The sequence below is a fragment of the Miniopterus schreibersii genome (genome assembly GCF_964146895.1).
Source record: "Miniopterus schreibersii genome assembly, chromosome: 16".
NCBI classification, from domain to species: domain Eukaryota; kingdom Metazoa; phylum Chordata; class Mammalia; order Chiroptera; family Miniopteridae; genus Miniopterus; species Miniopterus schreibersii.
The window spans coordinates 20,995,849-21,011,326 of record NC_138116.1 but is presented as its reverse complement, the minus strand read 5'-3'; the positions used below and the strand labels follow the sequence as shown (position 1 = coordinate 21,011,326).

Genomic DNA, 15,478 nt, shown 5'->3' with positions numbered 1-15,478 from the left:
AATCACACAGTATTCAGTCAAGTTATTTAAAGCAGATGCCAGTATAGGAAACTCATTCACAATCCCTGGGCAATCTCATTGTCTTTTACCTTTCTTTGCTTTTCCCCTCTTCTTTTCAACCCTCCTCCTCCCTTATTTCTACCCTGAAGTTAGTTTTTTGAGGGGTAGGAAGTATTTAACATCTCAAAAACTAGGTTGGGAAACAGGTTCAGCTGTAAAAGCTGGGCTTTAAATTTTGAGTTTTAAAAATGTACATCAGGAGCAGCTGGGGAGGGTCTTTTCTAAAATCTTTGAAATTTGATTTTCTCTGTATATGGCCATTCTGTAAATACTTTGGGGTTTTTCATTTTTTGAAAGGAGACAAAAATCTGTGGGATTCCCCCCCCAAAATTACAAAAGAACCTGATTATTTACATGCAAATAAATTTCTTTGATAAAAACTAATATGCCTGTGTGTAGTAATATGCCTTTGAGTAATTTTCATTTATTCAGCTTTTTAAAAATCTGGTCAATCAAATTTTTCTCAAAAAGTAAGTCTTCTCCAGTAAATATTACTTGAAATAGGTTAACTGGAAAAGATCATTGAAATAGGGAAACAGACCTGTGAAAGTTTCATTTGATTTATCCTCTCGAGCCAGTTACTATTTTCTGCAGGACTTAGTTACCAAGTTCATCAATTCTTGCTGGGAGAAAACTGCTCTTAGGTAAGCCATAACTAAAAAGCTGTTTTTATATGGCTGAAGTGAAGCAATATTAAAAGTATCTGTGAGGGGAGAGAACATAACATCCACACCTGTGTTTGTGGGTCTGCGAATGAGTTTCTGAAGCTTAGGTTTCTTGCTTAGGAAGCCCTTTCTAAGATAATGAAAAACAAAACACCAAAACTTGGAAGAGGTGGGTAAAAACCTTACAGCTAAAATATACCAATTTTTAAAGCTCTCCAGCACTATTAAGTTCATAATTAGATTCATAATGAGCCAGTCACCAAAACTGCGAATTAAAAGATGCATGAAGACAAACTCATATCTGCTGGGATTTATGATAGCTTCTAATTTATCTTTGGGATATGATTCTGTAGTTTGTTGATGCTCTAAGGTTAAACTCTTTTTTTTTTTTTTTTGGTTTGTAGGCAAGAAAGCATTTATTTTTTTTCTAAGGTTAAACTCTTAATTCGTGTAAATTCGATCATAAATTTTGAGACCTTGAGGACTGGAGTTGCTAAAGTTTAATAATGTGATGTCACAACCTAAGGAGTCAGATAAATGTAATAGTTTCCTTTCGCCAAGCGCCCCCGCCTACTCGTCCAGACACGCTTGTTTCTCCCGCCAAAGTGGCGTCACGATCAGGTTCTCACCAAACAGAGTCCTGATTGGAGGACGGGAAGGCCGTAGAGCCCATTGGGCGCCAGCGGCGGTCGGGTGGCGGAGAGGCGGGGGAAGCCAAAGGCCCTTCAGCCTCGACCGCCCCCACTTCCACCAAAGCGCACCCCTCCCCCAGCTAGAGGAATTGTCTCCCAGCTCCAGCACTGAACCCCCTAACCCCAAGGCGCGAGGTGCGGCCCCGCTGCATATACCCCGGAGCAGTGGGCAGCGCAGTTATCCCCCTGCCGTCCTGATTCATGCACTGGGAGACCCACGCCCCGCAGCGGCCCTCCAGGCCTCCCTGCAACACCGGGTAATGCAATCCACGGGGGCGGGGGGAGGCGGCGGCAGCAGTAGCAACGGCGGCGGCGGCAGCAGCAACAGCAGCACTGCCCCAATCTAGAGACAACCAGAAAGAGGAAAATGGCTCCGAGCAGGGACCGCCTGCTGCACTTTGGGTTCAAGGCGACAGTGAGTGATAGGGGAAGGGAGTTGGGTGGCCGGGAAGGACGTGTGTGTTAGCACAAGGCTATCGGGGAAGAAGCGACAAGACTTAGGGGGCTGGGGTGGACTAGACAGAAAGCTCAAATGCTTGGTGGGTTGGTGCGTGCTCCATGCCCGCGGAGGGGAGGAGAAATGGGAGCTCCCGTGCTGAGTGCAGTAGTCCTGCTTTCCTCTCTCTCCCGGGTCCCCGCGCACTAGCACCCGCCCCACAGCCCCTCCCATACACAAATACACACAGACACACAGACACTTCCCTGCCTGTCCCGTTCCTGGTGGGCTTGCCTGCCAGGGAGGCGAAAGCGGGCTTACGCCGCAGCCGCGCTCCGGCTGCTCCCTGGCCGACCGTCGTCGGCTGCGCCGGGAGTGGGGGAGGGGTGGTCCCGCGCCGCCGCGCGCTCCTCCTCCCCCCTCCCCACGCTGTTCCGAGGCCCGGGCGGCTCTGCCCAATGAGGAACGGCGTTGCTGGCAGGTGGAGAGTGTTTTTGTTTTGGGTTGAAGTTGAGGCTGAGGAGAGAGAAGACCTAGCGACGATTAGTCGCCGCCGCCGCCGGCGCCGCGGGAGGTGGAGGAGGCCCAGCCGGAGTGGAGCGGTCTTTCCTCCTCGCCGACGGTCCCTGGCCGACGGTCCCTGCCCGCCGCTCCTCTGCTTCCTCCCGGTCCCGGAACTCCCGGGCCTGCCCGGGGCCCCTCGTCTTTGCACTCCGCTCGCCGCAGCGCCGGGCCCCGGCCGCACCCGCCGGCCTCATGAGGAGGGACGTGAACGGAGTGACCAAGAGCAGGTTTGAGGTGTGAGCTTGGCGGGGCTAGGGCGGCGAGAGGAAGGCGATTCCCGCTCTCGTGCCCCCCATATTCGCTCCGCACGGAGCCTCCTCCCTTGCCTGGCGCCGTCCGTCGCCCACCGGCCGCTGGGGCTACCAGACTTTTTTCACCGTCCTCGCGACCCGAAAGCCTAGTGCAGCCCGGCTTCCTTAGTCCTCTTAGCTGGTCGCCTCCAGCCTCTTCCACTCGCGGGCCCCGGCAGGGAATTAGCTCGGGCGCCCTAATTCCCCCCTCCCCCCAGTATCACTCAGCTTTCCATTCTTTACACAACCCTTGGCTTTCCTCCTTCCAGCCGTCAGAAAAAGCATCACTGCTCCGATCAACCGGAGCTTGCTTTTCTTTCTGCCACCTTGTCGTCGAAGCGAGGGGGAAATTATGGGCCAGGGGGCCATTTGTCCGAGTTTGAGAGACCTTGGCTAAACTTGGGAAGTGGAGGTGGTAGGCTGGGATGAGAGAGACGTCTCGACCACGGGCTTTCCGAGCCGTGTTTGGTTGGGGTATTGTTCTGATACTTCCTTTTCTTTCCCGTCTAGTCTGTACGTTTGTAGCTCATTGTTTCTGGGAACTTTCAAATGTGTACAGCCTTTGAGATTGGGACGAAGGTCTGAGAGATTTCATAAAATCCATTCAAGTCTGTTTGTCTCTAAAAACTTCTCTGACGAGAGAGGTTTATAGTCATGAAATTGGGAAATGGATGAGGAAATAAGGAAACATATGAAAAGCTTCTTCAGAGAGTAGTCACCGTATAGGGAAGTGATTCCTTTGGGAAATGAAGTATTGTAGCTACGGATGAGTTACAGTAGTAGAGTAATTTACAAGAAGGTTTATTAAGGGAATTGAGAGAAACTTCTACAAAGAAAGAAAATGCTACCTGGCCTTTTCTGGCAGAGAATCAGACTGACCTGGGATCACTCAGCTCAGTGTACATCTCACTTGGTGTTTTTCTTCATTTCCATTTGAAGGATGAAATTGTAAGACGGTGAGACAAAAGTTTCAGGAAACTTGCCAACTAGGTGCAGAGGGTGAAATTGTTACCTAAAGGCCTTCAGTTTAGTCTATTCCTTGATTTCTTTTTATGCTTCTGGGGAAAACATTTTAATTTATTCGCAAATATCAAGACAGGAAGTGTTTGGGGGAAGTTTAAATTCAGAATTACAATGTTGTTGCAGGTAAGGAGTGGAGAAAAATTAAGGAATTGGTCTTCTTAGGGTTTTCATATTTAACTTAAACACAGGCAGAAAGCATTATAGTGGATATGATTTGTTTTTTACTTTAATAGAACTTTATGTTTTCCTAATGTAGAGAGAACCAATAAGCTTAATTTTTGCTGTTTTCATATTTTCATTATTTGGTGTTTTACTGCTGTAAAAGTTGGGACTGTCATTAAAATTATTGAACAGGCATTTAGCAGTTAACAGGAATCTTAAAAGCACTCAGATACTGAAGATCTTAGTTGGGGATAGCCTTTTTCATTGCAATCCGCTCTTTATCATTTTGCTATTCACTTTTAGGTTGTGCGAGTAACTGTTGGAAAGAGCCCTTTTGTAGTATGTGCTTTAAAACTGCATTGCTATAGCCTGTTTTTATAATTTATATTTTAATTTGTAGTTTATCTGTAATAGTGGTACTAAAATAATAAGAAAACTTATTGCTTTATTAAGCATGTCTGTTTACCTTGATTGGTATGTAACTGGCAGTTACAACTTTCTAAACGTTTTTTGAGAAGATAAAAGAATAACAGGCAGGGGGAACCCTCCTTGTATTGTACAGTGCTGATGATTAAAGTTTTTATAAACCAAAAGCTACTCTTTTATTATGTGAAGTGTTCCATGCTAGAATACAAATGAGAAGGACTGGAAATGGTGTGTGTTAATGAGTTTCATTAACTGAGTATTTTTAAATTTTTTTCCTTTGTTTTTTCTTTTTTTTGTTTTTGTTTTATCTGAGTATTTCTTCACGTCATTTACTTGTCTTTACTGTCCTAATTTACAAGTAGTAAAACAATAAACTGTTTGATCTTTTATGAACTGATAAACTTATTGCTAATTCATTGAAAACTTTAAATGTTTACTTTCAATGGATAGAAGATGTAGATAAGATAAAGCAGGCTTTTCATATTTAAACATTTACATCAGATTTTTTAAAATTCTCAAAATATTCAGAATGCTTTTTATTTTTTCAGAATGCTTTTTAAAGGACTGATAATTTTATGATTAAGCAGTTAGCTGATCTCTGAAAATTTTTGTGAATGCAGGAAAATTTTATAGCAAATAATTAATTTCAAATTAGTTATGGTTAATACAAAAGATGAAAGATTGTTTTCTTTTTCTTGGCCACATTTTTTTCTGGGAGAGAGAAGATAACTGAAGCTTATCTTTCTATAGTTGATTCATTAAAATCTTTTTATAGGAAATATCCTGTGTATTATGCTGTAGGATGTTGTAACTGGAGGCCACACACTTTAAATCTTACACTTGGGTAGAGCTATAGAAAAAAAAATTTAAGTTAAAATCAAGAGAGAAGAGTACCTGTTAGCCAGATATGTAGCATCCAGTAAATAAGTAGCCAAAGTAGATGACTATTGGATAAGAGTTAAAAAGATACAGAGATGTGAAAATTGTTGTTGTTCATTGCTGTATCACTTTGGCATTAAATCTGTACAATAATAACCATTAAAAGTTAATGTGTGCCCAATTATTTTAATCTCTTAATTGAAATTCTTCATTCAAATACTTTTTTTTATTAAACTTTGTTTTTCAGCAAATTTGGTAATTTCAAATTTAATAATAGTTATTGAATGCTTCCTGTATGTCCAGGCACTGAGCTAGGTGTTTTATCTCAGTTACTTCTAATTCTCACAATTACATTTTACAGTTGAGGAAAGCTAGGGCCTGAGAAGCGTTCAAGTCGCACAGCCAGTAAATAGAGGAGCCAAGATTCCAATCTGCATTTTTTGATTCCATTCTTACCATTCTGCCCTGTTCTTGGCATAACCCAGCATAAAAGCCCATAAAATGTGTGGAGAAGAGTTTGCTAATGTTCTTCGTCTAGTATATGTTATTTTGTCTTTGCCATCAAGAGTGAAGCTACCCTTCATTCTGTAACCAATGTTATTTTAACATCAGTGAGATTAGTGACAGACATGCAAATTTAGGTTGTGTTTTTTTTTAGTTAAACCTCTACTCTGTCATGCTCTTAGTAGCTCCATTATGAGAACACAGTACTATTGGAGGGAAATTCTATCTTATTTGGGCCTTAAAAAGTCTAACATTAAAGAAGTTATAGTGCTGACATTCAGGTGTCATTTTACAGTTTAATCAGTATCTGCAGATGTTAAGACTCATACAGTTAGGAAGTGATAAGCTCTAATTTGGGTATTTTGAAGTATTCATTATTGTTTTTCATTATACCTCACTGCTACTCTGACACATCTATATTACAGTCTGCTTCATTTTATTAATTGAATTTGTCCAAAATAAGAATCATAAAATGTGGTATGGCAGAAAGAGCATGGTACGTTGGGAGCTAAGAGAACAGGATATTAGTCTGGATTTTTGCCACCAGCTAACTATAATTTTGGTCATTTTTTGTTTAATTGACTTGAGAGAGCGCGAGAGAGAGTGCCCGATTTGTTGTTCCAGTTATTTATGCATTGATTGGTTGATTCCTGTATGTGCCCTCACTGGAAATCAAACAGCAACCTTGGTGTATCCCGACAACACTCTAACCAACTGAGCTACCCAGCCAGGGCCTGGTCATTTCTTTTCACTTTTCTGATTTGATCATTTCCCTCCTTTGCAAAACAAGGGAGTAAGACTCAATTATTAAGGTTCCCTTTGTTCCAGAATTGTATGAATCTGTAATTTTTTAATAAAAGCAGAGGACATATTTCTTTGGCCATTTCTTCCGAAACAAACAGCCACTCTGGTATTTTGTTAAAGTTTGTAAGCTCAGTTACACAGTACTATTAAGGCTGCAATAATGACCTTTTCCCCCTTAAGGTTTTATTTTCTAATCTAAACATCTTGCATAGTAAATAACCATATTTTCCATTTTGGTGCATGTGGAAAATGTTACATATTTTTTTTAGTGGGTGAGAGTCATTTGTTTCACTCTATTTGAAAGGCCTTGAAGTGAGAGTACTAGTAGTACTGAGGACTTTTGTTTTTAACACATTCGAGATTGGTTTGAAAGCAATTTTATATTATAGAAAATCCATATTAGAGGTCTACGCTTTTTAGGTGCATCCAGTCTGTCCTTTTTGAATAGTGTTTTTGGTGTTTATTGTATAAATCATGGATCCTTTTTTACTTTTTGAAGTATGGTACATTATATCATGTACTTAGATGGTAGTCCTTTATTTAAAAATCAACATGTTTGTGTCTTTGTTGTCTTCATAGAGATAAACCATTATGCATTGAAAATTACCGTGTTTGCCCAGCTGGGCGTGGCTCAGCGGTTGAGCATCGACCTAGGATCCAGGCGATCAGGGTTCGATTCCCGGTCAGGGCACATGCCCCGGTTGCGGGTTGCAGCCGATCAATGACTCTCATCATTGATGTTTCTCTCTCTCTCTCTCCCTCTCTCTTTCGCTCTCTAAAATCAATAAAGATATATTTTAAAAAAAAGAAAAAAGAAAATTACCATGTTTTCCATTAGTTGTTACAATATTTTACAAAACATATTACTTTTTAAAAAAATCCTCATTTGAGGATATGTTTATTGATTTGAGAGAGACAGGGAGGGAGGGAGGGAAAGAGGGAGAGAAACATCGATGTGAGAGAAAAACACAGTTCCCTTTCCTCCTGTACACACCTCACCGAGGATTGAACCCAAAACCTAGGTATGTGCCCAGATTGGGAATTGAACCTGCAGCCTTAGTGGTGATCAGGGAGGACACTCCAACCAACTGAACCACCCTACCATGGCTACAAAAAGTATTCTTTTTTTTTTTATCCTCACCTGAGGATATTTTTTCCATTGCTTTTCATAGAGAGTGGAAGGGGGAGAGACAGAAACATCGATGAGAGAGAGACATATCGACTGGGTGCCTCCCGCATGTGGCCTGATGGGGGCCGGGGATCAAGCCTGCAACCCAGGTATGTGCCCTTGGCCGAAATCAAACCCGGGACCCTTTAGTCTGTGAGCCGACGCTCTAACCACTGTGCCAAATGGGCCAGGACTACAAAAAGTCTTCTTGATATCTAAGTCCTACATTCTTAAATGTAATCTGTTTTTACATTGAAGATTTTTGTTCATTAAATCGCTATTTCTGTAAGAAGTGTTGACACTTTTAAAGTCTTATATTTTTATGTTTTAGGTCATTTATTAGTTTAGGCTGTGTCCGTGTTGCTTTTTAACCTTAAATTTTAAAATTTTTCTATTTTCATCTCCAGAGTTGTCTCTTTTCAAATCTTGGTCTTGTTTCTATTTTTAATTTTTTTACAAATTAGTAAGTACTTTTGTTACAGGGTTACAGGGCAAGGATTTCATTCCTAGCCTTTAGATTACTGTTTCCCAACTGGTGAGAGATTGGAAACTGAATTAAAATTTTCAGTAATCTGAACTACTACTGCAGTTTTGAAAGGATATTTTTAGATGTTCAAAATAAAATATTCCGTTATACCAGGAAAATCCAAGGGAGGGAGGAAGAAGAAAGAATGCCCTTAAACTGACCAAATTTAGCTGGTTGGGCATAGTTGTCATTACACTGTTTTCCTACTTGATCTTCCAGGCAGTGAATTCTTAGATCAGACCCCCCCAAAAATTGACTCAGAAGAATGAAGGTGTTTAATTGTGGTTTTACAGATTTATGTCTTAATGCACTTGGATTCATTTGAAAATGTTAATAGCAGCTAACAATAGGTGGTGGTATTGAACTATGCAAAAGTATTTGTGCTTCATCTTGCTTAATTATATAACTTTAAAAAACAAAGATATGTATTAAAGTGTAATAAATCCAAAACAAATTTGCATTAGCTTTTGAAGACTTTCTGTTAAAAGAATGACTTTGCTGGGTAGTTATTTTCAGCACATATCAAATAACTATTTAGCACGCCTGTGAGTTACAAGTATAGTTAAGCACCTCTTTATTCCCTAATCTTATATTCTCCAATTTGATTTTATGATATTCTGTTGGCTTTAATAAGCCTCATATCTGACAGTTGTAATCAGGTGGAAATGAAATTAATTTAATCCATTTTTGCTCAGTTTAAGTTGCTATGAGGTTAAAGTCACCTATTAACCAAAGAACATAAATGTATATATGCATAACCCATGGACACAGACAGTAGTGTGGGGAAGGCCTGGCGTGGAGCAGGGGCTGGGTAAAGGGGGACAAATGAAGGAGGGGAGTGGGGGACATCCATGACACTGTCAACAATAAAAAAATAAGTAAATAATAAAAAAAATAAATCATGGTAGACAAGGATTTAGTCAGTTGTGAAACAAATATTGGCAATGTCTTCTGTCATTTCTGTTCTTGATCCCAGGACTTTCTAGTAAAAACTAAAAAAGGGAAACAGAACGCCATGAAAGTAAGTAGCAAATTGATCTTATGCATTACTTTGGTGCTAAAACAGAAATCATATTTAACAACATGGAGGTTAAAGTTGGCAATATGTCAAATACCTGCCCAATTTTATATAATCAAGTGTACCAGCTATTATGGTATTTGTTGGTGAGTGTGACTTTCTGATCAACTGTAGGATGCAGGCAGATACAATTTCATAATCAATTAAAAGTAAAAAATGGAAAAGCATTATCAGTTTTTCTTATAAATTGCAATGATAAGGTGTCATAGGTATAGCTGTTCTGGGTCCTTCGAGTTTGCTTTACTATCTACAGAGTGAGGAAATTTATGTGGCAAGAGGGACAGGCAAAAAGAAAACAGTAAAATTTCTAGAGTAGGGCAGGTTTTTAAAATGTTCTTATGCATTTGTCATTCTTGGTTGACAGTTTAGGCCCTGGGAAGGTCATTGCCAACTCACTATGTCCTGAATTGCAGTTACCAGCAAAGAGCCTGTTTTGTTTTTGTTTTTTGTTTTTCTTTTTGGAGGTGGGTGGGAGAAGAAAAAGAAAAGAAGAGATTTGCAGTTCTCTGCAAATTAACAATTTAATGTTAACTATAAATGTTAACTGCAAAAGTTTACCAAAGTTCTCTTAGAATATGTCATCCTTTGTCATCTTATTTTTTAATCAGGCCATTTATATATTTTAATGTCTAATTTTGAAATTAATTTGAGTAAGGAGAGAATGAATGTGTTAAGGCGATGTCTTAAGGATTTTACCAAGGGAAATAATTCAGCTCTGAACTATGAAATAAGTACTCCCATATATATTTACTTTTTTATGCATACATGTATATGTGTACCGGTATCTACATGACCTTGGGTAAGTTACCTCTCTGGACCTCTGTCTCAACTCTGAGGTTCCTCCTAGCATGGAAATTTTGTGATTCTCTGTAAATCGATTACCCAGTTTGCTGTAGGTTAGTGATTAGATACTCAATTTATTGCCAGTGTTCTTACATTTCTTTGCATATAACTGCTAGTAAAGACAAAATAGTCTCTGTGATCTTAACCTATATTCTACTTAGGATTCCTGCTTATTTTTGCCCTGAATTCTGGTAAAAATGAAGGTGGACACTGGAAGAAAAAATTGTGTTATATCTGTCCAAATTAACACCTTTGTCAAGGGAGTGAGGAGTAGATATAATGGTTGTGTGATATCCTGCATTTGATAGTGTGCTGTGATTCAATTTCTTAGGATTTATGGAGTTTATATATTTATATATATATAGAACTTATTTAAGAGCATTAGCTTCTTTGAAGTCAGTTTGAACCCTGGCTTTGCCATTTACCATATATTGTAACCTTAGACAAGCTATTTAATGTCTCCAAGTCTCAAATTTTCAACCTAAAATGGGTATACTACCTACTGCACTGGATTGTGAAAATTCTATGATGTTTGTGTAGCATTTAGCAAATTGTCTACTGTACAGTAGAGCTCAATAAATAATGACTTATGTGGAATAGAAATGTTTTTAAGTAGACTTTGTAAGTCAATCTAGTTGAATGGTAATAATTTAACAGTGATTTAATCTGGAGTTTATACTGCAACCATTATTGCATTCATTGTTAGGGAAATATGGATAAATGTCTCCTAAGATGAGAATCTGGCACCAAATTATAAGTTGACATGTGGAACACTAGATCAGCCAGCTTTTACCCCAGAAACTCCATTATCTGATTTGTAGAAAATTAAGATATGGTGTGACTGAACATGCACAAGTAGAGATGCATTTAGTTTTGAAAAAGAGCAGTGCATTGCTGATACCTTTTTCCACATGCATCCTTATCAGCTTTTTGAAAATTGTGTACATATTCTTCAAGTAAAGAAGCTTAAGTTGAAAAAAATCATAACTTATTTTTGCAACCTATTTGTAGGAAAGAAACCTGATAGATTTTCGAATTCTTCATGGATAAGTTAAAATATTTATTTAACACTGGAACTTCTTCTAACATCATGAATGGTAACTTCAGGAAGATAAGGGACTTAATATTCAGTATTCTTTGTCAAAAGTAACTGGATTTATACCAAAGAAGCTTCCCGAATTTAGATCTACACAACAACGACAAATGAAGTTTTACTTATTTGTTGAAGTTTACATATAACTATTCCTTAAGAAAGAATAATTATATTTAGATTAAAATCCTCAAAAGGTGGATTGTAGGCCCTAAGTGACATAAATTTCATCTATGTTCATCAGTCTCTGGTCTGGACAGAAAAGTTTGTCCTAAATACAGTAATCAAGATCTCCATGGACCTAATGTCGGCACTACTATGAACTTACACTGAGCCTTGGGGAAAACTCTCTCTTTACAGCTCTGAATAAAATAGGATTTCCAGTGTCTGTTTCTCTGTCTTAATGCAAACTGGACTAATGTTAATTAAAGACTAAACATAATGTAATGTTTTATGTCAATTATATCTCAACTAAAAAAAAAAAAAAGATAAAACTTAGAACTCTCACTTTTAATACTCCCCCTGAGTTAAATGGACATTATTAAGGAGGAGTAAATGAAACTAAATTTCATTTATGGCAACTGAATTCTGTAGTAGAGATAAGTAAAACCTGAGTAGCTGTCAGAATCACTAGTGAAGATTTTGCGCAGTACTAATCCCTTGAAACCATTGGAATTCACTGAATGGGAGTAGATCTGGGCATGCAAGTTTCCTGTTAAAGAAACAACTGGGATAAGGAATACAAAGGTAACTTATATTTACAACCTAAATTCCATGGGGAAATAATTTACATACTATGAATTTGAAATCATAAAATCAGTGCCCCTTTTCCTCAGTTTTCTGTTGTATCCTAGATATTTAGCTCTAGAAACAAGGTGCAGAATCAAATGTATAGCACCTAAAATACAGTTATTTTACATTGACTATACATTTTGTACATTTTACATGATCAGATACATTCTTTCACTAATGAAACCGTGACACCACACTATATGGCCTCTCAAGCTCCCAAGAACAAAAATATGTCTCAGAGCTCAGCAAAGATTATTTGACGTTGTTCAGGGCTCAGAAAATCTCAGTATAGGAAACCAAGGCATACTATTGGTAGGAATTCAGTTGTGTTCAAAATTTATTCAACGCCAACTACTTGTTAGATATTGGTAGGTGTTAGAGGTACAAAGTTGCTCCAAAAAATTGTCTCTGCCTCAGGGAGATTATAGTCTAGTGAGGAAGAAAGATCCATCAGAAAAATAATTTAGTGGGTTCTAGTAAATGCAGTGATAGATAAATGGGAGAGTGAGAAAAACCAATTTCATGAAAAACATTCACACTTTCTGTTATCATACTGCTTATAAGAGATGCATTATACTTTAATGCTTTTGTTTATTTTATTTTTTATTTCTGTTTCTTTTTAGAGAGAGGAAGGGAGGGAGAGACATGGGTTTGTTCACTTATTTATGCATTTATTGGTTAATTCTTGTATGTGCCCTGACCTGAGATCAAACCTGCAACCTTGGCTATCTGGACAGCACTCTAACCAACTGAGCTACCAGGCCAGGGCTAATATTCTTTTTACTTTAATGGTTTTAAAGGAAAACAAAATCCATTGACCCTGCTTTCAAAAAATATTATCACTTTAAGCCCTGCCAGTAGCTCCATTGGTTACAGCTTTGTCCTGATGCCCCGAGTTTGCTGCTTTGATCCCCCATCAGGGCACAAACAAGAATCAACCAATGAATGCATAAATAAGTGGAACAATAGATCTATGTCCCTCCCTCCCTCCCTCCCTCCCTCCCTCCCTCTCAAATCTCAATCAATAAAAAAAAATTAGCACTTTACTCTCAGGTGTAAGGACTTACTTTTAAACATACAAGTATGAATTATCCTTCTCTGTGACATTCTCTCCATGTTTACAAGGAAGTACCAAGGGAAAAGGTTGGCAGGTTTTTATTGGTTATTTCTTTCATTTTACTGATAACATCTTTAGGGAAATGAAACAGTAGCACTACTAATGATAGAGCTAATCAGAGTAACTGCTCCTCACTAAAGCAACATCCCTCAGAGACTTAAGCAGAAATTAAAAAGGGTTAGAGAAAGAGGAACAGGAAAGTAACTCTCACCAGTAGTTCAGGAATTCATTATACCGGGTGGGGCAAAGGTGGGTTTACCATTGTGAGTACGTGAAAGAGTTTATTCTTGTATTCTTTATTAATTATTGTATTGTTTTACATACAACCGCTGTAAACCTATTTGTGTCCCACCCTGTATAGTTTGTAGCCACACTCATAGAGTTCCATTTGTTTTTAAGGCAAAGTGTAAGGTTTGTTAAGGAATTTATAAATGACTACATAATACTGATCCTCATATGTATATGCATGATCCTTACATATGTATGTGTATGTATGACCTTCATATATATCCTACTAACCCTCCTTTAGCAGGACAGATATTTTGACCTATCTCAAGTAATGAATATAGTATATTACACATTAAAGAGCATGTTCCCATTTATTGTTTCATTTCAACTTTTAAAAAAATCTTGTATGTTAGGTACAGGATACTTTTCTGCTATTTTTTAGAAAGCAAATGCTCTGAAAGGCTGTTATACATTAAATAGCTAAGTATAAAAGCCAGAACTTTAATTTAGTTGACTGGAAGTCTGTTATACTTGCCTCTAGGGTATGCTGAGAATAGGTTGTTTTGGACAATTTACCCATTTTTCTTTTGATCCATAGCAGGCATGGATGTTTTGTTAGGAATGAGTAACACTTGAGTGTGTGGCCATAGAATTGGGCACAGTTAATTTTGTGGGGACTGCAAAGTATCGGAATTGAACCTATACTTTGGCTTATTAGCCACACTTACTAACCAACTTAAGTAACTGTCTTAAACGACCATGAACAAATATTCTGTGTAAACCGTACAAAATAGTAATTTCCTTTCAGATACTTGTGCAGGAAATCTCTGTTGGACTAAAAGCTGTTAGTATATTACCCATATGTCAAGTAAAACTGATCTGATTACCTTTTTTTGCTGTAATTCTTCCTCATGAAGACTAGGAGTGAGATACGAAAACAGTTTCATAAGTACTTGTAGAACCTTGGATATAACCTTATAAAGCTTTATGTTCAGGCTTTTTGCAAGTTTCGTTCTTAGGTTTGTCTTACGAAGTCTGGGCAACATTTTCTCAGTTTCACATAGTATATTATTGAAGATGAAAAGTAGCAATATTGAGTTAAAATAATAAAAATTGATGTATTTTATGAATAAATACATAATACCTATCCTTAGATAAGAGATTAACTAGATCTAGTAGAGTCAAAATAAGGTTTTAATGTCAGAAAGAATACCAAGTAACATTATCATCTTCTAGAGTATTTATTTATTTATTTGTTAATATGTTTTTATTGATTACAGAGAGAGGAAAGAAGAGGGAGAGAGAGATAGAAACATCAATGATGAGAGTCATTGATTGGCTGTCTCCTGCATGCTGCATGCTGCATGCTGCATGCTGCCTGCTGGGGATCGAACCCGCAACCCAGGCATGTGCCCTGACCGGCAATCGAACCCTGATCACCTGGATCCTAGGTTGACTCTCAACCGCTGAGCCATACCCAGCCAGGCTCTTCTAGAGTATTTAAATGATTTATTTCACTAATGTGAAATTTGCATTTAAAATAATCCCATCTGGCCTTAGCCAGTTTGGTTCAGTGGTTAGAGCATTGGCCTGCGGACTGAAGGGATCCCAGGTTAGATTCCGGCCAAGGGCACATACCTCGGTTGCAGGCTCCATCCTTGTCCCCCGTCAGGGTGCGTGCGGGAGGCAACCAATCGATGTGTCTCTCACATCGATGTTTCTCTCTCTCTCCCTCCCACTCTCTCTAAAAATTAATGGAAAAAATATTCTGATGAAGATTAAAAATGATAAGTGGAACAACAAATGGATGTTTCTCTCTCTCTCTCTAAAAATCAACCAATCAGTCAATCAATAAAAGAAAATAAGATCTGAGATGCTCCTTTAAAAATAAAAAATCCAGAAATGATCAAATTGAAGTCTAAGTAAAACTTAACCAGGAATTAGCTTAGTAAACTTTCTCGTAGCTTTTATTTACTGTGGCAGAGTTGTACTATGGCTGATTAGATGGTTTGCAATCTCTCTGAAGTGTTACTCTATGAAGAGCACCAGATGTAACTCGTGAAGTTTGAGCTTGGCTGAGAGAATTTAGAGCCAAGAACTCTAATTATAAGAGAAAATTTATTTAGAATTT

The 15,478-nt window shown here is 38.4% G+C and overlaps 1 protein-coding gene across 5 annotated transcripts in view; it reads left to right on the top strand.

Moving 5' to 3' along the window:
* Positions 1 to 1,416: 1,416 nt before the first annotated feature.
* FBXL20 (F-box and leucine rich repeat protein 20) overlaps positions 1,417 to 15,478 on the top strand; it is a 64,027-nt gene continuing 49,965 nt past the window's right edge. Inside the window, exon 1 of one of the 5 annotated variants that reach the window (XM_081162966.1) lies at positions 1,417 to 1,832. In XM_081162966.1, coding sequence (XP_081019092.1) covers positions 1,785 to 1,832 — 48 coding nt within the window. In that variant the 5' untranslated portion in view covers positions 1,417 to 1,784. Of the gene's footprint in view, positions 1,833 to 2,253; positions 2,652 to 15,478 lie in introns of those variants that run through there. The other 4 variants (XM_081162969.1, XM_081162967.1, XM_081162965.1 and 1 more) reach the window with 4 other exon arrangements.